Genomic DNA, 23845 nt, shown 5'->3' with positions numbered 1-23845 from the left:
AGGAAACATAGAGCTCACAAGTGCATCACAATGGAATTAAGGTTTAAATGCATACAAATATGGTAATAAAAAATAAATAAAAAACAGAAGAGGGTAAAATCAACAGTTAAATAAAAGCCATCTTGAACAAGTGTGTTTTCATCCGAGAGCTAAATTAACGAAGGAGTTAAGCTTCTCTTATTGTTTTCATTAAAAATACGATGTGCTGGAACAGCTTAGCGCAGGGGTGTCAAACTCAGGAGTCTGTTCAGGCCTGTTTAGCCAATCAGTGACTTAAGAGTTTTTTTGGAAGAAAATTCTACGGTTGTGTTCTAGAACTCCATTGCTTTCAGTTGCCAGTAGTGATTGTTACATCAGCATTAGAATGTTCCGTTAAGAACATTCTAATCACACATTTCTGATCTCACACCTTAGGCTTAAGTTAACCACACAAGTGCTGAAGCACACCAGAAAGGAGCAGATGCCACAGCCCTCCAGGACTGACACCCCTGGGTGAAGCAGTGGTTTGTAGGGGACGGTAGTGGTTATGGTGACCGGTGTTCTCTCCCTCTCTCTCCTCTGGCCGCTTTGACTGACCATGGTGCTGCTGGGATGCTGTGTGACAGTGTGGCAAGGTCTGTGCTCGTCCGTAACCTTCCCCCACCTGTCATCTGTGCCAGTCTGTCATCCCGCATTGTTGTCCGTCTTGCATTGTTCTTATTCCTTTTGTCCGTCCATGTTGTTTTGGTGTATTGTATGGAACTAAAGGGCCTGCAGGCAGACTTGAACCTTAGATGTGTATGTCAGTTTCTTTAATTTTCTCATTTGTCAGATGCTTTTAGCTGAAACGTACACTACAAAAACAAAAGTATCCAGACACCCCTTGTTCTGGGTCTTTTGTTCATGTTTTGGGCTAGGCCCCTTTGTTACAGTGACGGCTAATCTTAATCCTACAGCATACATTGACATTATAGACGATTCTGTGCTTTCCCAACAGTTTGGGGAAGTCCCTTTCCTGTTTCAGCATGACTGTGTCCCACACAGAAAGGTCCATATAGAAATGGTTTTATCGAGAACAGTGTGGAAGAACTTGACTGGCCTGCACAGAGCCCTGACCTCAATCCCATCCAGCACCTTTGGGATCAATTGGAAAGCTAACTGTGAGCCAAGCCTAATCGCCCAATCACTGCCTTACGTCACTTATGCTCTTCTGGCTGAATGGAAGCAAATTCCTGCAGCAATGCTCCAACATCTAGTATAAAGCCTTCCCAGAAGAGTGGAGGTTGTTATAGCCACAAAGGGTGGATCAACTCCATATTAATGTCCAGAATTTTAATTGAGATTTTGGATGTCAGGTGTCCACTTACTTTTGGCCATGTGTTGGAACTTTTTTCTCTTTCTTTCCCTCACCCCCCTACTGCCTTTCTTCCAATTCCTTTTTATGTAGCTAGCTTTCTTTAATATTTTCTCACTCTGACTAATGGTTACCAGGCACTGGCCTACATTGGCCCTTCTCTACATGAGTTGGTTCTGAATATACACCTCACCTCTGGCAACCCACATGCCCTCTTGGCTGAAGTGGAGCTTCATCCTCCTTTTCCTTTTCTGTTTCTGAAATCAGGCACTGAGAGGGGTGCCCCCCTCCCCAGTGCGTTATTGGTCCTTTTCAGTAAAGAGGTTCCTGACTCTGGGTGAGAGGGATCTATTTTCTACCTGGATGCCAATGGGCGGGTCAGGTGACCAGGACCGGTGTGTCCATGTGTCTGTGTGCAGACTACATCCGCAGCGTGTCGCTCCCGGTGCAGCTGCAGGTGGAGGCGGCGGGAAGCAGCAGCAGCGAGCACGGCTCCGTCTCGCCCGACTGCGATGCCAAGCATGACGTCTTCTTTGAGAAAAAAAAACGCTCAGGGTCTGAGAACCTCATCAAGCCACCTAGCAGCAACTTCCTCAGGTGAGCGTGCACCCACTCAAGTGAGGCTAGCCCTCTCATGTTAAACTACAGCTCTAGAAAAAACTAAGAGGCCACATCTGTTTTCACAGTTTATGGGTACACTTCTGTATAAAATCTAAATTTTGATATTCTTTCATGAACTAATGACCACATTTGATTTTAATTCCAAACAAAAATATTGAAATATTGTCACTCAGAGCATGTATTTGCAGGAAATGACAACTGACAAAAATGACAAATGACAAAAGTTATTATACATTGAATAATGCAAACTGATTAAAAAATACCAGTCTTTGCTTAGGAAGGTAACTCTTATTTTTCTTCAAAAAATATGGGGTGGTCTCTTAATTTTTTCCAGAGATGTGTAACCCCTTAGGTGATGCAAGCATTCCTTAAGGTGAGTTTTCCCTCCCTTTGGTGAGTCTTCACCCACTAAGGTGGAAACTCTTCTCTGTCAAGTGAGTCTACACCCTGAGATGCATAGGGCCCAGAGAGCAGCTTGGTCATACGGGATCCCTGGGCTGCTCATTCTGGGAGTCTGGGATATTTATGGAGTGCAGGTATTTACAAAGCTATAACCCCACGCCCTACCTCACCGTGGATTGGACCGGCTCTGCAAGCGGCACGATAACGGTGTTTTAACAGATGTCCCTGCTCTCTGATCTGGCTCTAATCTGATAATGCCTTTTACTGCAGGCCTCTCAGAACCTGTGCTTAAAACTCATCAGCTCTGATTGTTTTATGACAGCAGGTGACCTTGCGCACCTGTCTATATCTCCACCCAGCCTCCAGGAAACCTGTGCATGTGTCAACACTCCCCTGCTGTCCTTCTGTGTGAGTCTGTGTGCGTGTATGTGTGCGTGTGAGTGTGTGTGTGTGTGTGCGTGTGAGTGTGTGTGCGTGCATATGTGTGAGTGTGTGTGCGTGCGTGTTTGTATGTGTGTGTGTGTGTGTGCGTGTGTGTCTGTGAGTGTGTGCGTGCATATGTGTGAGTGCTTGTTTGGAGACGTGCATTTGTGTGTTGTGTATGTGCTTCCATGTTTGGTGTGTATGTGTGTGTTTCATCTGTATGTGTGTTTGTGTGCATGTTGTCTGTATGTGCATGTGTGTGCGCGCGTCAGTGTGTGCATATTTGTGTGTGTATGCGTGCATGTGTGCAAGTGCTTGTTTGGAGATGTGTATTTGTCTGTAGTGTACATACGTCTGCGTTTGGTGTATATGTGTGTGTGTGTTTTTTATGTGTTTGTGTGCGTGTTTGTATGTGTGTCTGTGTGTTTGTTTGTATGTGTATGTGTGCTCTGTATTTGTTTGTGTGTGTGGGTGTGTTTCATCTTTATGTGTGTTTGGGTGTCTCGTTTATATGTGTGTGTCTGCGTGTGTGTTTCTTTATGTTTGTGTGTATGCTACTGTCTACATGTTTATGTATGTGTATATGTGTGTATATCTGAATTGGTTTATGTTTGTGTGTGTGTGTGTGTGTGTTTCTCATAGATAGTGCTGTGTGCCTGCTGGAACAGCAAACAGGAGCTGAGACACAATAACACAATCACGCTGTGACATCACACTGATCCTCAGATGTCCTTTCACTCCCGCTTCTGATAGGCTGCTCAGATACATGCACCAGTGTTACCAAATTACAGCAGGCCTGGCCATGCCCAGACCTGCTGCAGCTTGACAGCCCTCGGTGTTATGTCTATTTTAGTGCATCTGTTCTGCTTTATTTTTTAGGAAAACAGTGGGTGAGACTTTCGGGTATGTGCAGCCACTACAATGAACATTGTTATTTATGGGAAATCCAAACTATGATGTTTCATGCTATATAGCACAATGCACTTTAGCTCATATTATACTGGGGACATTCTGGGACTTCATCCAGATACACAAGTGCAGGTATATGCATTCTCCTCAGTGATTGGAAGATTCTTAATATCATGTGACCCTGAGGTTGGCTGCTTACACTCCCCCCTCAGTGTACCAGATGAGGGCTCTGCTTCAGAGGACCGAAGTGCACCTCCCTCCCCAGAAGACCGGGACTCAGGCCTCTTCCTGCTGAAGAAAGACAGCGAGAGGCGGGCCATCCTGTACAAAGTTTTAAATGAGGATCAGGACAAGGTCATATCCAACCTCATGGAGAACCATATACAGGCAAGGCTTCCTCCCTCTATGTATCTCTTTTCATCCCTCTCTTTTTTCTGATCATCTAAATCCATCTTTATTTCTCCATAACTCTACTTTGAGCTGCACTGTGTATGTGCATGGTCCAATCAAATCAAATCTAAATGTATTGATATAGTATTTGTTACTATTTGCTTCACTCATAGTATACCTTGGCCTAAAAATCCACAGAAGCAAACCAAGGGTAGCAATAGCAAGGAAAACACCCAGTACATATTCACTGCATGTATGTGCATGCATGTGTGCGTGTGCATATGTGTGTGTGTGAGTGTGTCTATGTGCATATGCGTGTGCGTATGTGTCTGTGTGCATATGTGTGTGTGTGTGTGTCTGTGCGTGTGTAAGTATGTATGTGTGTGTGTGTGTCCGTCTCTCTGTCCATGTGCATACGTGTGTATATCTGTGTGTGTGCTTGTGTGTGAGAGTTTGTTCATGGTGGTGTATGTTCCTTCGTACACATGCAGGGTGGAGAGGAATTAAAACTCTCAGTAGACCACATCAAGCAGATAATCTGCATCCTGCGTGACTTCATCCGTTCCCCTGAAAGACGTGTCATGGCAACCACCATCTCAAAGTTGAAGCTGGACCTGGACTTTGACAGCACCTCCATCAACCAGATACAGCTGGTCCTGTTTGGATTCCAAGATTCGGTGAGCATATTGTCCACATGGGAGTTGTAAAGACAGGCTGGGAAAGCAGGTTTCAGGGCAAATAGATATAACGGTTCAGGAGGGTTTAAAGAGGGGTCCAGGGGAGAGGTATAGGGATACAGGGGAAAGATCACATACCAAAATATATCATTTATTTTGTACCTGTGTGACTTACCTATAGACCACAAAATAAATATTTCAATACATTGAAAGCTGTAAAAAATGTGTTTTCTACAGATAAGACTCATCTTGAACTTCCTTTCTGCAGCAGAGTACCATTCAAAATACATGGGGTTTTTCTTGGGGTTTGTGCTGACAGATTACACCCAGTGCAGGTCCATTAAGTGGACATCAGCGGTTTGAAAAAGGAGAAATAGCTTTCTCTTATTGTGGAACATGATGGTTGGTGGTGGTGTATTTTACAGGGTTTACAGGTGGTTTACACTGTTGCTGAAGATGACTTCATACATGGAATTGTGTACTGCACCAGGGTCACATGATATTTTAGCACAGTCCTATGGGCATTTGACATTTAAACCTTTCATGGTTTCAGGGTTTCAATTTCCACTTGCCTGCCCCTGATAAGCAACTACATTTTGATAAACAAGGTCAAAAAACAGAGAGAGGAGATAATAGACAAACTAACAATGATTGCATTTAAAGGGGAACTACACCAAAACACTATGTTTCCCCCATTATTGTATAAGCCCATCATGAATATGTCCCCCCCCCCCCCCACCAATTTTTTTAAAATCATCAGCTGTATTCTAGATAGAGCAATTCCAAATCTCTGAAAGCAGTAGACCATTTTGGTGTTAGCTAACTTTGATGTCATATTTTGTGGGCGGAGTCAAACTGGTGGCAGGAAGAACGGTCTCTGTTTTTTTAAATATGGGGGCTTTTTTCAGCTTTATTAGACAGGATAGTGTACAGAGACAGGAAGGAACTAGGAGGAGAGAGAGGGAGAGGCATGCGACAAAGGTCGACGGTCGGACTCGAACCACCAACGTTGCGGCTCGCAATGAGCATGTGGAAAGCACTCTATGGGCTACGCCACATACAAAACAAAATGATGGATCCTCTCAGGACACCATGTCAAATTATTTTAAAGGTTTGTCGGCACTCGACAAATTAAATAACACTTATAAGGAACATCCACATTAGCAACTTTCTTTGATCGGGAAATTCGGGAAAATCAGGATTCAAGTTGCAACACGAACTGGAGTTGTGGCATACTCCCAACTCGGGAGAAAACTACAATCCGACCTCACTTGAAAGCAGGGATAGCTTATGTTTAGTGAAGTTTGTGCTCGTTCAGGCTGGAAAGTATGAATACATGATATGTACAGTATGCCATTTCTCAGATAGCTATGCATATAGCCTATATACCATAGTACCATATGCCAGTTTAATAATTCAATGCATGCCTTATAAACTGAATGATGTTATAAACTTGCCATGAGTGTTTACAAGTTACCCCTTTGTACATATTTAGATTGCTATTATCAGTCAATGGTGTTTCCCTTTATGAAATAGCATGTAATGTTAACTGTGGAATCTGCTTATTTTGTAGTGCTTAGTCATTCATTTTTGGCTTTGTGCACTGGGGAAAATGTTACCTGATGTGAAATGGGCAATGCAGAGAGGACTACTATGAAATAAAACCATCAGTCCAGTCTGTTCTTTCCATGGCTTGCAGCCACAAATATTTGCACTTTGCTTCAAAGGGGGGTACTCGACGATAGTGTTCAGGAAAAATGAAGACCTTATTTTTTGCTGTTTCTCCTTTGGCAGGCTATAACACTACAACACATTTCGTTTTGTGTTTCAGGGACTTAACCAATGCTCTCCTTATTAGTTTGCCTGTTTTCTGCCACCACTATGAGTGCACAACCGTCATGACGTAAATGTAATTTACGCTGCAAAATTATCTATATTCTCCAGAATTCTGCTGTTACTTCAGCACCCACAGTGCACTGCTCTAAAACTTGATTTGTTGGGCGTTTCCTGGGGGGGGGAGGGGTGCTGTTGCCGTACATTACATTATTTTGGCCCTATTAACAGCACTGTTCAGGAAATTTCGCGCTATTCGGCTTGGCGAATGCTGTAAGATAGCAGAATAAATTTTGTGCTTTTGAGAAGTGCTGAAAGAAAGATGTGGTGCGCTGTGCCAGGCTGCGGAGTGAAGAAAGCAGAGAAAGACATTGAATATCATTGTTTGCCCTCAAAGAACATCGACAAATGCAAGGAATTGCTGGCAGCAATACAAAACAAGAAATACAAGAATTGTCCAGTAGAAAAATACTCTCATGTTTGAGTATGTAGTTGTATTTCACACGATGATTACGACTGGGACCTCCTTTTCGAAATGATGAGCACAACCAGGAAAAAGAAACTGAAGAACAGTGCAGTACCATCTGCGTTCCTGTAGAGTGCTAGTCTGAAAACAGTATATCATAACTTAGCTGCTTTTAAGTAATGTTATTATAATAGCCGCTTTTAACTAACGTTAACTTGACTGCTTTTAACTTAGCTGCTTAAATTATCTAACGTTATTACGATAGCACAGAAGTTATCATAAAGTTACCTTGCTAGCTAGCATTGTTTCTTTAGGATCTGATGTTGCTAGCTATGCAGTTACATGTCACATCACGGACGGACGGAGTGTGGCACAGTGGGTAAGGAACTGCGCTTGTAACCGAAAGGTCGCAGGTTCGAATCCCGGGTAAGGACACTGCCGTTGTACCCTTGAGCAAGGTACTTAACCTGCATTGCTTCGGTATATATCCAGCTGTATAAATGGATACAATGTAAAGTGCTAAGTAAAAAAAGTTGTGTAAGTCGCTCTGGATAAGAGCGTCTGCTAAATGCCTGTAATGTAATGTAACATCACAACCTGAAATAACAAACTACAAATTACCGACACAGCCTCTTATTGCTAATGAAAGTTATAAGTAGCCTTATGTACCTGTGACAAAATGGCTAATTTACAACAAATATAGATGTGGCTAGATCCAGGAGCCCAGAATTTTCCAGCTTTCTCTTCAGGTTTCATGGCTTGAATCCAGCTTTTCTCCTCATTGGCTTCGTCTTTTTGTACGTGAGGACATAAAACATAAAATCTGGGTCCTTGGCTTTGTTATTTGTACAACCTAACACACAACAAAATTTCAGCATTTTTATAATCTTGGTAATCCACTAACTGCTAATACTAACCCTATGGAGTGCAACGGATTGTTTTCCCTCATCGTGGGGGCGTGGCCTATTTTTGCCCTGTCTCTATGCTTGCGTGAGCGGGGGTGTGAACAGCTGAAAATTTGTATTTCCTGCCCTTCTTTGTCAAAAAGGCAAAGAAGAAGGAATTGCAAGAACCGCAGTTCTTACGTACCCCAGGCTAGACTAGAAACTAGCCCGATGACACGTTTCGTGTGGTTCTGTTCTATAGATGGACTTGAATTTCGGAACCTGATTTTTTGGAGCATATTACAGCCAAATAACACAGGAAAATATCAAAAATATTTTTTTGGTACAGTTCCCCTTTAAATATAAAATTTAGAGTACTGGATGGTTGTGCTACTGCTAACAGTGTGATTTTTGCCTTACAATATTAATTAATACCACAGAGAAGGTTCTTTATTTCAAATCAACCCACCTCTTGAAATAAAAACTATTTTACATGTTCTTGGTGGCCATTTCATTATATGGCACATTGTCTAATACATTCTACTGAGTGTGATGTGTCAACAGACATAACTTTGTACTGTTGTTCTCCTTTACCTGAACCACAATTATCGCCTCAGTTAACTAAATGATCGTTTGACTCTGGCTTGATATGGAGGCTCAATAGTCCCCTTGATGGTAGAAGACTGAAAAAAAAAGCCTGAGTATTTCCCCATTTAATATCTTTGTTGGTTTTTTAACCTTTTGAAGAGCTTGCACACCACTCCCTCCTCTCATGCTCACAGTTTCTTTCCTTCTCTCAGCCTTTATATGTGATTTAGGACTGAATGATCAATTACTTTTCATGCTGTTGCATTTGCACATTGACTGACACAATTAAAGAACTGTGACTGATTATATTCAATTGCAAACAATTATGGCAATTTGTGAACAAAACATACTTGGTTAAATCCTGTGTGAAGGATGGCATTTGTGTTCAGAGTTTTGCAATACACTGTTCTTCAGATGTGCCATTGTATGCAATGATAGATTTATGTAGTGACTTTCTGATGATCTGCCAGCATTAAAATGGCTGGTATAGGGTCTGTGGTTGAAAAGAAGAAAATGCACTTAAGGTAAATACAAAGCATCAACAATGACATAATGCCTCCAAAGGTTGTCCAGAAGTGTGATTAATTTAAATTATGGTTAGTGCTGTTTTATATGCCACGTACAATCTAAAACTACTGCCGACAAGGAAAGAAGTACCAGCATGAAATAAAAGCAGATATTTATGTTTATAATTGTGAATAAATGAGTGTGTTATTGTGTAGAGCCTCTGGAAATAACATTGCTGTACAAGCTGCTTTGGAGTTATTTAAAAAGGTGTTTTCCTCCTGTAAACCACAAACATGCAAAAACCCCTTTACCAGCCATTGTAAAGTCGGATGTTTGTCAGAAACTTCTAAAATATCCTTCATTATTGCACACAAGGTGTCTGGGTCAATCAAAACCATACACTAAAAGTGAAATAGTATCTAAAAACTACAGGAAGTGAGCTATCCCTTCAATGAATTTGATTGTTTGGGGAATCGGCAGGACTGATGGGTAAGTGAATCAGATGGATAATTGATAAATACTGTCGGTGAATCAGCAGGATTGATGAGTCATGCAGGTTAGTGAATCAGCTCTTTCTCTGCAGGTAAACAAGGTCCTGAGAAACCACCACATCAAACCCCACTGGATGTTCGCCATGGACAACATCATCCGTCGGGCAGTACAGGCTGCTGTCACCATCCTAATCCCAGGTACAGAGGGAGGGAGAGGCTTATAAAAGGAGATGCAGGGAAAGACAGAAAGAAACAGCAGAAGAGAGAAAGCGGTGTGCGGGTGACATTCTGTACCAGGGTCAGTATGCGTGCGTGTATATGTGTGTGGGTGAGTGTGTGATATTTTCAACCAGGGTTACTGTGCATATGGGTGTGTGTGTGTGTGTGTGTGGGTGGGTCCGTGGGTGTGTGTATGTGTGGGTGGGTGCATGGGTGTGTGTGTGTGTGTGCCTGTGTGAGTTGGTGGGTGCGTGGGTGTGTTGTTGTGTGGATGTATGTTTGTGTGTGCGACAGACTGTCAGTGTGCTTGTCACATTGTGCACTTCTTACTCAGCATTGAGGAATGGGAATAATATAACACCCTCTTCTGCCCAGTGAAGCATCTGCCAGCTGACCTCTGCTCCTTTTGCTCTTGCTCTCTCAAAGTCATAGTCAGAGGCCCCTCATGTGGACATTCTGAGTACTACACAGATTACACATTTTAATCCAGGGTTACCCTTCTGCAGCTGTGTTATTATCCAGGGCTGCTTTTCCCAGAGCCTCCTTAGCGCTACGTGCGTCGTAAGGTATACCTTAAGGTCTTCCTTTAGTTGTCGAGCTGTTTCCCATCACCTCCTTAGCTAAGGTATACCTTCTGAAAGGTATACCTTTAGAAGGGTGGTCTGAGGCACTCGTAGCTGTCCCTTAGCGATACGCTCCTCTCATCCTCTTACAGTTCTAGCCTTATTAGGCCAACATTTTGCTTTTCAAATTGACAGTTGTACTACAGTGCACATCTAGTAGCCTACATCTGCATGCACAAATGACATAGGTAGTTTAATATAAGCTTTATGAAAATTAATTATCCAAACAACGTTGCTGTGCATAGCACATCATGAGAATGTTGTCATTTCACCTGTATATTCCCATCATGATGGGCCTATCCATGATACTAATCCAATTTGTGAAAAAAATAAGCTTTATATTATTTTACGTAGTGGAGCTTACTGAGAATATGGCTTTTCTGACTGCATACCCTGTAGAAATTAGTTCATTTGTGTGTGAGTCAATGATCACACTGACTTGGAACAAACCGCCGGTTTATTAAGAATATTAAACCCGTGTGAGCAAAGCTGACATTGAGTGAGTATACTTGCATGACCAAACTAGACGGAACTAAAGCACGTTGATTGGCCTAGCCATAAACACACATACAGGTACGGTGGCTCATAATGAACAAACAGGACAAATGATCTACATCCCTTTCCTTTAGCTCACACCTCCTATATAAAATAAAATAGCACTGGGTAAATATCAACATTACAGAACATTTCTTTCTTACCATGTCGTTTTACGATTTTCAGTAAACAACCCAATAATGATATTCTTGGTTAAGACTATCCAACAGCAAATCAAGGTGGATGAACATATCACTTTAACAGGTAGGCCTATTCATAAGGCATACCCGGTATAGAATTAATCATGATCAATTTCCACAGACACGCTTTTGCCTTTCATCTACGATTATTTTTGCACTGCAGAGAAAAGTCCGCGGGAATCAGTGGATATGCTGCTACAGTTGCCTATATATTGTGTAACAAAAACAAATTCACATTAGACCTTTGTTTTAATAAGAACAAAATAATTTACCCATATGTAGCCTATATCCTTTTTCCTGGGCTTCCAAGAAATCCCAGACTATGGCATATATGTCCCGATTGATACTCTTTATTTTATCTTTTGTAGCCTACATTTATTGATTGAAACTATCACAAGGTCTCGTTTTGACTCTTAAAGAGATTAGCAGATGATCTTTAGTAGGCATAGCTTCCTCTCCAGCCATATTAAATTGATGTAAAATGATTATGACAACACTTGTTATATTAAAACGTAATTCATAAGCCTTTACAAGTGAGACAATAGATTCGCGTGGCATCGATTGATAAACTTTTCAACACCACAGTGAAGGCCAACTCCAACTTACGATGTACCTTTGAAACTGTCCCTTAAGGAAACTGCTAAGGTATAGTCTGGGAAACACTCGCAAAAAAGCGAGCTCCCTTTGAAAGGTGTACCTTAGAAACCTTCGTAGAACGTTAAGGTACATCAAAACTCGGAAACACAGCCCAGGACTGTCCCATTTGCATTCACCCTGAGTTCCCGTCCATTATCTTTTGATTGGATATCATTTGTATATTTGACTACATAATAAATCACTCCCTCTTCCAGAGTTGCAGACTCATTTTGGCCCAGCATCGGAGAGTGAGGGAGCTGACAAGGATGCAGACGAGGTGGACGAGGAGGAAGGGGCGGAGTTCGGGGCAGCAGAGCCTGCCGTGCCAGAGGACCCCGGGCTCACCTCAGGTGTCAGCACGCTGAGTTCCGTGTTGTCCCAAGAGTCTCAGCGTCAGCACCATCCACTGGGGGCCCAGCTGGGGCGGCTCAAACAGGAGACCAGCCGGTACAAGCCCGCACCTGTTTGGCCTTTGTCTCTGCTTTAATTAAACAGTTATGTTCAGCCTTTGCCCTCTCTCTCTCTCTCGCTCTCTCTCTCTCTCAGAGGATTGTAGGTGGGAGGCAGGCAGCGAGTGTGAGTTTCTGGGTACTGTTGTGTAGTTGTGAGCTATTTCTGTGTTTTTGCAGTAATACTCATACTTAAGCTTGATTTTTTCTGAAGAATTGTTAACTTGTAGAAGTCATGGCTTTAAATGTTTCCCAAACTTCTGTGTCCGTATTGGACTGACTCTTAGCGGAAGGAGAGAAAATGGGTCTTCGAAATATAAAAACTGTCCTGAATGAATGAAGTGTATGTTGTGCTCCTTGCAAGTGAAAATCTAGTGCATACGGTTGTTACAGAAGGGTTGTTCATGACGGAGTTACGTGGTGTTGCCGTTGGCTTCACCTTTAGATAAAGTGGTTCTTTCAAAATATTCCATCATATATTCAGGATGAGGTGATTCTTAGTGCACTGGCAAGATATGGGAAGATAGTGAGCCTGATTAAACCTATCCCTTTGGGATGTAAAAATGACAAAGTGAAGCATATATTGTAATTATGCTATAAGTATACTTTTAGTACATGTGTTATTTTAATGGTAAATTGGCCACACTTTGTGCTTTTGTTCAAATTATGTACAACTTTAGTGTACTTAGTTGTACTTAGGTATACTAATTACAAACTTATAACAAACAAACTATATTTAAGCATACTAATTGAAAGGGTGATTTGTAGGTATTGGAATTATCACTACTGTTTTCAGTATAATTTTCACTGCTGTTTTACTTTAAATAGCATTCAGGGTTATTTGATGGTAGTACAGAAGTGTATCTATCATGTAGTAATATCACCCTTGATGTTTAGTGCTATCATAACACAAATACTATATTAAGCATAATAAAAGGATATTTAATAATAATTAAAGAAAAATAAAAAGATATATAATTGAAGTTCTTATTCAGGGTGGGCTAGCTAGAGCCTATACACTAGGCTCATAGAAAAATAGTGCTAATAGCATTCTTATTGAAAATATACTTTAAATATGATTAAGTAAAATTCTATTTCAAATATACTTTCAAAAAGGATATAGAAGTACACTTACTGAACAATTAATAAAATTAAAGTGTACTTTCAGCAAGTATACTATTAGTATAATTTACCAGGATTAAAATAAAATATGCAAAGTGCACTAAAGTACAATTTAAACGTGCACTTATTATAAGTATACTAAAATACCACTATAAGTATATGCAATTTTATTATTTTAAGTATACGGAGGTACAACTTAATGACATATATTTGGAAGTATACCTTTTTAAAAGTACATTTTAAGCATACTTTAAATTAAGTACAAAAACTGTAGGTACTCTTGAAACACATTTCATGTTACCATACATTTCCTGTGTTAAGTCAATTGGGGTATCTACTTTATTTTCATAAGAGGTCATTTAAAAATAAGAACTAAGAGACAGATATATTTCATCTTTTATGTACTAAATAAGATTTTCAGTGGGTCAAAAGTATACATACACTTTGTTAGTATTTGGTGGCATTGCCTTTTAATTGCTTAACTTGAATCAAACACTTAGGGTAGCCTTCCACAAGCTTCTCACAATACTTTGCTGACATTATTGCCAATTCCTGCTGACAGAACTGGTGTAACTCAGTCAGGCTTGTGGGCCTCCTTGCTCGGACACGCTTTTTCAGTTCAGTCCACAAATTTTCTGTGGGAGTCAGGGCTTTGTGATGGCCACTCCAATACTTAATCCATTTTGTTACAACTTTGGAGGTATTCTTAGGATCACTGCCCTGCTGGAAGACCCAGTTGCAACCAAGTTTTAACTTTCTAGCTGATGTCTTGAGGTGTTGCTTCAGTATTTATAGATAATCCTCTTTTCTCATGATGCCATCTATTTTCTGAACTGCACCAGTCCCTTTTCCAGCAAAACACCCCCACAACATGATGCTACCACCTCCATGCTTCACAGTTGGGATGGTGTTCTTTGGAATGCAACATTTGCGTGTATATCCATTTAAGACTGGGTGTGACGTTTGCATGCTTTATTGAAAATATGGCTGGAAACAACAAGCACATTTGTCAACATTTTCAGTTTTATTGATTTTTAAAAAAATGTTAATGAACATTAGGGCAAAGGCAATAATTAAATAAAGCCAAATGTTTAAGCTCTCAAATGGTTTTTATTTCATGTTTATATCTGCTACAGAGGCTGAGAAATAAAGGTTTTAGTGAATGTTGACAATTCTGTCAAGTTTTTCAGAAACCCCTCAGGTTTTAGGAGGTTGTTTACAACAATGCCTTAGGTTTTAGAATGTTTTTTTATAGGGCACCTTCGGACTAAATGGGTTTAAAGCCTCACCCTTTTCCTCCATACATAGTGCTAATCATTATAGCCAAACAGTTAAATTTTTGTTTAATCTGACCAGAGAACACTCCTCCAAAGGCTAGATCTTCATCCTGGTGATCACCCACTAACTTAATTCTGGCTTTTTTTATGCCGGTCTTGGAGTAGGGGCTTCTTCCTTGCGCGACAGCCTTTCAGGCTTATAGGCCAACCCCAAGACAACAACAAAGGAACTGGTGAAGAAGTTGAAGGCATCAGATACCGAAGTATCTACATCCACCATTAAGATACCTTGGTATCTGATGCCTCCAGCTTCTTCACCAGTTCCTTTGTTGTCTTGGGGTTCAGTTGAACCTGTCGGACCAAAGTTCGCTCAACCCTGGGAGTTAATTTGTGCCTCTTTTCTGAACGATGCAGTGTTTGTGTGGTTCCAAGATTTTTATTTTTTTGCATACAATTGTTTGTACAGATGCTTGTGGTATATTCAGTTGCTTGGAAATTGTTACTATGGAGGAACTGGACTTGTGGAGGTCCACTATTTTTTTCTGAGGTCTTGGCTGAGTTTCTTGGATTTTCCCAAGACATCAAGGGCAAAAAGGCAGTGGCTCTAAAGGTAGGCGCTTAAATACAGCCACGGGTGCCAATTAACTCCCAATTATGACAACTGGCCAATCAGAAGCTACTAAAAACTCATTACATCAATTTCTGGAATCTTCCAGACTGTTTAAAGAGATGGTCAACTTGGTGTTTGTAAACTTTTGACCCACTGAAATTCTGATATAGTGAATTAAAGCTGAAACAAATCTGTCTCTAATCGAGTGTTATAAAATTACCTCTGATGTGAACAAAGTAGATGTCCTGATTGACTTACCAAAATAAATGTATGGTAACATGAAATGTGCGGAGTTGTGAAAAACTGAGTTTGAATATCTTTAGCCTAGGGGTATGTAAACTTATGGCCTAAACTGTATTACTCCAGTTATCTTATAGCCTCCTTGGTTCCGAGGAAGATATCCCTTCTTTAACCCTTATGCCACGTTATGTATGTGAAAGCATAACCCAGTCATCTGTGTAGAGCCTTATCTTAAATATGTGTTTTTAATAGTGAGATTTGGAACAGAGCTGTTCCAATGAACAGCCAAAACATTGATGTAAATATTGAGTAATGTTGAGACTCAGACTGTCCATAAAATGTAGATTTATTGTGAGGCTGTTGGTGGAGCTGGTGCAGAAGGAGAAGGAGTTCCAATGAACAGCTAAAACATTGATGTAAATATTGAGTAATGTTGAGACTCAGACTGTCCATAAAATATAGATTTATTGTCAGGCTGTTGGAGGAGCTGGTGCAGAAGGAGAAGGAGTTCCAATGAACAGATAAAACATTGATGTAAATATTGACTAATGTTGAGATTCAAACTGTCCATGAAATGTAGATTTATTGTCAGGCAGTTGGAGGAGCTGGTGCAGAAGTAGAAGTAGTTCAAATGAACAGCTAAAACATTGATGTAAATATTGAGTAATGTTGAGATTCAAACTGTCCATAAAATGTAGATTTATTGTCAGGCTGTTGGAGGAGCTGGTGCAGAAGGAGAAGGAGTACCAGCAAGTGCTGAGGCAGACCCTCCAGCAGAGGGCGCACGATCTGGAGCTTGTGAGAGTCAAGACCCGATCGACTGGTACGGCAGACAAGCAGAGTACACAGACTTACACACAAACAAGGAACACAGGCATGAATACACACACTCACACACACAGACAGATGTGCACATTCAAGCAAAAAAACACACCTGAACTCTTACACAATTGAACATCAGCACATACACATGAAAGCACATATGCACAAGCAGGCGCAAATACAGATCTTCATCACTGCAGTCTGTCTGTTCCTCTGATACATCTGTCTGCCTCTCAGATGGTGTCTCTGATTCTGATTGGGTCACACTGCTGTCCCTCCACAGAAATGATTCCGCCTTCCATATTTCACATCCCAGCTGACGTGGAGCCAGATAAGGAGCTCACTGATTGGCTGAAGGAGCAGGGGGCAGACTCAGACACCATGGAGAAGGTGAGTGTATGTAGAGCTCCCTGAGATAGCTAGGAACCGGATAGCAATGGAAGTGTTCTTCAGTACTGGATTACTGCATTTGCCTCCATGGGTGTATCCCAAGTCAATTTATGTAGCAGTGACAAGTGGCTGTTCAAAGATTTTTGCAGAAAATTTGCCTTATGTTAATTAACTGATGAAACTCAAAGCATGAAAGAAACATATATATGAGAAAATAGTTTTGTAACAAAGGTACGAGGTGCTGAACGGCTTAGTAAATCAGGCCTTTAATGTGGCACAACAACATGATAGGATTTCAATGTTTTTTTTTCTTGTTGTTTTTTTTGACTGGCCTACTAGCTGGCAACAAATTCTGTTGTAGCTTTGTGATAAGTTGCAGTATGGTTATGGTGAATAGGTGCATTCCTTTTTTATTGCTGCCAAACCACAACATTCATCATATGTTGCACCTAGCTTCAGATCATACTTTTTTTTCACATGATTTAAAAAGCTTTTTCTATGACCAACCAAATTGAAATGTTTCCCTAACTTCTAGAACACAAAAAAACATTTTTGTGAAATGTTGATGGCTCTGTAAACAGGACAGTGAGTAAAGTATGCAGTGTAGTGAAACTCTGCTTGTGGTGGTGAGTCTATGTTCAGTGAATGTGTGTGTGTGCTGATGCTTTGCCTCCCCCATAGTTTGTCATGGAGGGCTACACACTGAATGATGTCCTCAATGATGTCACCAAAGAGGACCTAAGATACCTAAGACTACGGTAAAATTATGCCACAACAACCCCCTCCCCCCTTGTATGTGATCTGGGTGATTTAGATGTTATTGATCATCTGTTTTATAGTAAACACAGCATGCATGTTATTATTATTACCAGTGTCATTCATTTATATTTGACAGTGTGTATCATCAGGATAATATTGATGTTATTGATTGTTGGTGGTGTAACTGTGCAAGTGTGTGACTAAGGTTGATGGTTTCTATGGTTTCACTGTGTGATGGAACACAGGGGCGGGACCCTCTGTCGTATTTGGAGGGCAATTCAGAAACACAGAGCTCAGGAGCAGAGGAGACAGCAGAGGAGTGGAGAGAACATGGAGGGCTGACAGAATGTCCCGTGCGTGGCAAGAGACTCCCCCAGCAGAATGGAGACGTGTGCACATGCATGCACAAGCTTATATTATGATGCTCTCATTGACTAGAGTTATCATATTGCATGCTATTTGATGTGCTGTCTGTTTTCTCTCCCCCTGATTGGTCCATTATTTTTTCTCTCCCTGTTATTTGTTAACTGACCCTCTCTTCCCAAACATTAATGAATAACTACACTTCCACTAAAATGTCAAACTGCGTTTGACTTGGAATGCTGAAACCTATTCCTTATAGTTATCCTCCCACCCCCAACAAAAAAAACTTTTTTGAGGAACTGTGTAGATTCCAGTGAGGCCCTTGCATTTAGCAATAGCCTGAATTTACCATTGACAAAAAAAAAAATCTATGCAGCCTGAGTGGGGTACACTTTGTGGCAATTGTCAATAATTCCATTACCCTTTATGGACATTGAGGGAAGACTGATATATCACATCTTCCTGAACTGTCAATTTACTCAAACCATTTAAAACTATTTTTACCGAAATTTCTGTTTATACATTTTACTTAGAATCTAGCTTGTATGTCCCATGTTCCCTCTGAATGGTCAGTGTGGGTCTCTGCTGTGGTGAACACTACTAAATGTCACTTGTTTAGATTTCTTGTGCTGGTTGCAGTGTCAAATTCACAAGCTGATTATACCTATAAACACACACCAGCTCAATCAGAATCCGCATCCAAACCTTCTGTTCAACCATTCTATATTTCATCTGACCATTCTTCAACGCTATTGCTCTGACTACCGCTCCACACTGCCACTCTGAATACCACTCCACACTACTGCTCTGACTACCACTCCACACTACTGCTCTGACTACCGCTCCACACTGCTACTCACACCACTGCTCCACACTGCCACTCTGACCACTACTCCACACTGCTGCTCTGACCACTGTTCCACGCTACTGCTCTGACCACCGCTCCACACTGCTGTTCTGACCACTATTCGATACTGTTGTTCTGACCACTGCTCCACGCTACTTGCTAAGGACAGAGCAGGCTGTGAACTATGCCTGAAAATGATTCGTTATCTGGCATGGGGGCCAGTAACAGGCAAGACTGGGGCGAGGGCTATCCATGTATTCAAACTTTACAAACTGTAACTTTGCCACTATTTGAATCAGCTATCACTGTCCTATGCTTGTCTGTCTGGTATGTAATTGGGTGTACCCTTCTCATGTTTTTGTGTGTGGGGTCCGGGACTATATGCACTCCTCTTATGTGTTTTGGGGGATATATTCAGGACTATGTACCCAAAGGAGCCTGAGGAAATGCTCAAGCAGACTGAACTAGCAGGGAAGTACAATGATGGCGCATCACATACCAAGAAAGGAAATTATTACTTTAGTTTTTGTACTTTATTCTCCTGCCTAGCAAGTCTATTTCTATTGTCATAGCTAAAAAGCTAGGAACATGCCTTATGCATAACAGTGTTGAATACACTGGTACCAAAGTTTCACAAGTTTGCTATGCTTGGGAGCTGTACAGGGGGGAGTGGGGTAGCCAGGTAATGTTACTACAGTGACAGGTCTAACAAAGCTTAATCTGAATGTCTGCCCTTCTTATAGGGTTTTTTTAAGGCTATAGGTACGGACAATATGCTGATGCTGGCTGTCTATCAGCATTTTTAAATCACATGATGGTTGGGACACACATTCTGTTCTGCATGTCATATTATAGCCCTTCCATGCATGTACAGTACCTGTTTCCAGGGTGTGTCTGCTGTGACACACTTGTCACTAGAGGAAGACAACACTGGATGGGATGAAGCTAGAAATCACACTGGCCTTGCCGCTCTGTGTTCACTTCATATGTGTGTGCCTGTATATCCCTGCTCATATTTGTCATACCAGTCACCTTGCTCGTGCAGTCATCTCCATGGATTAAGATCTCTTGTTGCAGTTCCTCACTGACCAATAGTCTCCAACTGGCATCTGAAAGAATACAGGACTATTAGAAAACCAATGTTTCTAGAACCCATCTTTCTCTCTCCCTGTTGTGCTTGAAGTATTGCACTTGTTATTAGTTATAGTAATAAAATGTGAGACACATTAACCCCTTCGCGCAAGCCCCCTTGTGGCCATGACACTGGCGTCCTGAGATTGCAACTGAAATTATGAGTAGAAACAATAAACTGTGTTCTAGTTTTAGAAGCAGATGATACATGACAACTATGCCGAATACAAAGTTTCCAAGTGCCACCATTGTTGCCTAGGTTGTCCACTTAACAAGCATCCCCTCCCTGCAGTCTCACCTGCAACAGTATCCCCAAGCATGAAACACTGGACAATAGCGTCTATCTGGGAGTTCATGAAAATATTCATTCACCCCAAAAATTAGTTTTGTCATAAAAAATAAAGCCAACAATACCCTGAATTATGGCAATACAGCAGTGAAAAATGCTGCTCATTATTGAATAGCAAAATAAACAAGAGGATTTCTTGTATAATTATACCATGCCATTATACTACCGATATCTGACTAAATATGGATTAAATGTGCAATCGTACGATTGGTTTTACATGTAGACATATCTCTTTCAAGATTCAGTGGTCATTTGTTGTCTTGAACAATTTGTTTGAGAAATAATCATGCAAATACAAAGCAACACTTGTTGTTTATGCCATTGTAACTCTTCAGTTCATTCTGGTTTGATTGAAAAGTCTTTTATCCAGTAGAGGATAGTATTTTCTTTCCAATGGTGTATGGCATGTTTCATTGGAAGTTTATAACAATGATTAAGAGACCAGCGTAACAGCATGAATGGTTGCTTCAGCACAGCATGCACAGTCATCCATAACCTTACGTGTTAATTTACAAGCACTCCTTATGGTGTAATTACTGTTTTCCTTCAGTTTCTGGAAGATTTGACTAATTTTGCCAACTCATCAGCATGGCTAAAGCTAATTCTTGTCATGCTGACGTGGATTTGAGGCATGGGTCAGAAAAAGAGGAGGAAGCATAAAGTCTCACGAGAATACACATGAACATGGCAAATATGTATTACTGCTTGTAACATTTGAGGAATTTATGTTGTGTCATATTTTTGATATTGTTATATTTGCATTGGTCATAATAGACAACTGTCAGCCTCTGCTAATAAGAATATTTGAATTGGGGCTAGCTAACGGTTGTTAGTATAGGGGCATTTGTTAGTGTAGTGGCTCATAGAGGCCTGCTTTGTTAGAATTCTTTTTACAAGAAATTTGTGCTATTCTCTAATGTGAGCATTTCACATGCTGTAGTTTTAAGTGTTCATAGGTGGCTCAATTATATTTATGCACTGATTTACCATAAAGCAAGGACATCGGCAACATTTTTCTAATGGTGAAATATTATTTTATTGTAATCTTACTGTACATAATGTGAGGTATTAGTATCTCCGTGGGCAGTACTTGTCACTTGGGGCATGTAAATACTCAGATTTACTGTGTGCTGATGTGTGGTAGATGAATGTAAAATTTTCCTTGGAGTGATCATAAATAGTAACATTTGTAAAATGTTGTCCTGTCCCCATGCAACACAAAATGAAATACTGCAGAGTACAGAAAAACATACAAGAGTGAGGATTACATATTTAGGTATGTGTACCGGTGTGTCACAATGTTTTGCATTATCAAATGCATCATTTGCATTTTTCAGTGCGATATCAATGGTTAATATTAACCATCATAAGGGACAACTTTATATGCTTTATAATGAAAAAAAGCATATTATTCAACATTTCAGGGAGGTTTTGGCTAGGTTTTTCGACCCCTAGATATCTTAGACCCTTATACTACTGAAAATATAGTAAATCCCACTTGAAAATGATGATTTTCTTGAATCCCAACAATTGATTTATAATGAAATGTGAATATATTATGGTTTACAGCAATGCACAATTTATCCTTTTTGGACAGACATATTTGGAGACACTAAGGGACACCAGGCTACACTGCTTACAATTTGATTCATATATTTTTTAGTAGATTTGCATATCACCCTCAGACTTTGCACATTTATGGTCAAGGAGCTTATGATCCAGGAAATGTATAGTTATATCTGTTTTACATTATGAGGCCCTCTGTATTCAATTTCAGAATAAAGGAGAACATTTTGCATTTTTGCCAAGCATTTGCATTTTTGCCATTTTACAAGTGTCTGTGCTACACATATCTGCAGTTATAAAGCTTAAATAAAGCACTACCTAAATAGGCGAGGATTCGCCAGATTTGGCATCTGCACGAAGGGGTTAAACAGTGTCATTCCTTGATATTGCTTTTTTTACCTGCTGGTTTACTGTGACTTTAAAAAATAAAATCAACTATAATTGGCATTCCTAAGCTTCTTCCATTCTGCCTCAGCTGCATTCTCTCCAAAGTCACACACACACACAATTGCATGTTACATTATAAGGACATATCAGGAACATGCAGTATATGGATCACCCTTTCTAAAGGTCCTACATGTATGAAAAGCTTGCATGTTAAGTAAAAAAATTAGTAAACACAAATATCACTTCAAATTAAGACTCAGTCATGGTTTCAGGAGGTTGGACCCAGGCACAGAGTGAAAAACTCGGGAGGCACAGAAGGTTGAATACAAACAGACTTTATTTACAAAACAAACGGTGAACAAACAAATAGGAATAACCGTAACAAAGATATAACCCGCCCCCACCGCAAGGGGCGGCTCGACACAGACAGGCAGACAGGTGGGCACACAGACCGGCCGACAGGCCCACGGCCTGGGGGCCAGCCAGGCAGGCGAACAAACTGGCCGACAAACAAGCAGGCAGACAGGCAGGTAGGCAGAAACAGACAATGGGACAGGTGGACCGGCCGTTAAACAGTCCGCGGAACGGACCGGTCCCAATCAATTTATTTGTATAGCGCTTATAACAAAGGAGCTTTGTCACAAAGCAGCTTTACAGAGAACCGGCCCCCAAAGAGTAAGCCTAGGGCAACAGTGGCAAGAAAACTCCCTGACTGATAACAGGAAGAAACCTTCAGCAGAACCGGACTCAGAGGGGGAACCCGTCTGCCGCGGGCAAGCACCAGTTTATGGAAATGGTTTACATGAACAGAAATTATAATACATAAAACAGCCAATCCAGTATTAATTAAGTCCAAGCAAAGGTGACTCCGGACTCTGGCTTGGTGCTACAGCTGAATCAACAGTAGCAGGAGGCAGGGGTGCCCAGCTGGTCTAATTGGTCTAGGGGTGAAGCTCCAGGCCAGGGGGAGGGGGTGGGGGGGGTGCGCTCAGCAAACTTGGGCTAGAGCTCCGGGCACGTGCCCAGAGCAGAGGAATACAAAAAAAAAAAAAAAATTGTTAGGGGGTTCAAATGGTAAATTAGCACGCAGAGCAGAAGAGACAGAGGTGCCTGCGTGCGATAAGGAAAACCACGGCAGAATAAGGCTATGGCAGCATAGCTAAGGGAAACAGGCAGGGGCCAATGCAGCCATGAGGGCAGGCTTGAGAGTCATCACCAGACCATGACCGGTTCAGCTTAACACAGCACTACCAATGATGATCCAGTGACAGCACTAACCGCTCAGTCCAGAGACTCTATAGCTGTAGAGCTATCCACATGGGGGAATGCCCTCCGGGGCGTGGCCACGGAGATGCTCCAGGGTTGCTGGATGGGGTCTCTGGGCCCTGGGCCGGGGAAGCTCCTGGACGCGGAGCAGCGGTGGCTCCTGAACACTGGACAGCGACAACTCGGGAACGCTAGGGGACTCAGGAACACCAGACTGGGCAGGTGGCAGCTGCTGGACACCAGACTGGGCAGGCGGGCCGCAAGCGCTCAAGGACACCGGGCAGTGACAGCCCCTGGACACCAGGCAGTTAGGGCCCCTGGACAGGAACGCAGATCCCAGCTGTAGGGAACTCGGCTGGGCAGACCCCTCAAAAGAAGCAGGCCAGGGGTCTACTGGCTGGAGGTCTGGCCGACCAGGACCACCACGCCTCTGGGACCACCCACCCAACTCTGGCTGGTTCCTTCTGTCACGGATTCAGGGGGTTGGACCCAGCCGCAGAGTGAAAAACTCAGGAGGCACAGAAGGTTGAA

General features: G+C 41.6%; 1 protein-coding gene across 6 annotated transcripts in view; it reads left to right on the top strand.

Annotated features, from left to right (window-relative positions):
• map3k15 (mitogen-activated protein kinase kinase kinase 15) overlaps positions 1-22108 on the top strand; it is a 104728-nt gene extending 82620 nt beyond the window's left edge. For 3 of the 6 annotated variants that reach the window (XM_035414105.1, XM_035414106.1, XM_035414102.1), the window contains 10 exons: positions 606-614; positions 1753-1930; positions 3901-4075; positions 4570-4755; positions 9617-9722; positions 11952-12183; positions 16145-16257; positions 16540-16646; positions 17328-17404; positions 17651-22108. In XM_035414105.1, coding sequence (XP_035269996.1) covers positions 606-614; positions 1753-1930; positions 3901-4075; positions 4570-4755; positions 9617-9722; positions 11952-12183; positions 16145-16257; positions 16540-16646; positions 17328-17404; positions 17651-17747 — 1280 coding nt within the window. In that variant the 3' untranslated portion in view covers positions 17748-22108. Of the gene's footprint in view, positions 1-605; positions 615-1752; positions 1931-3900; positions 4076-4569; positions 4756-9616; positions 9723-11951; positions 12184-15908; positions 15967-16144; positions 16258-16539; positions 16647-17327; positions 17405-17650 lie in introns of those variants that run through there. The other 3 variants (XM_035414103.1, XM_035414107.1, XM_035414108.1) reach the window with 2 other exon arrangements.
• The last annotated feature ends 1737 nt before the right edge of the window (positions 22109-23845 follow it).

Source organism: Anguilla anguilla, chromosome 4 (assembly GCF_013347855.1).
Source record: "Anguilla anguilla isolate fAngAng1 chromosome 4, fAngAng1.pri, whole genome shotgun sequence".
NCBI lineage: Eukaryota > Metazoa > Chordata > Actinopteri > Anguilliformes > Anguillidae > Anguilla > Anguilla anguilla.
Note: the sequence above shows the minus strand (reverse complement) of the source record. Positions and strands in the feature narration are given on the sequence as shown.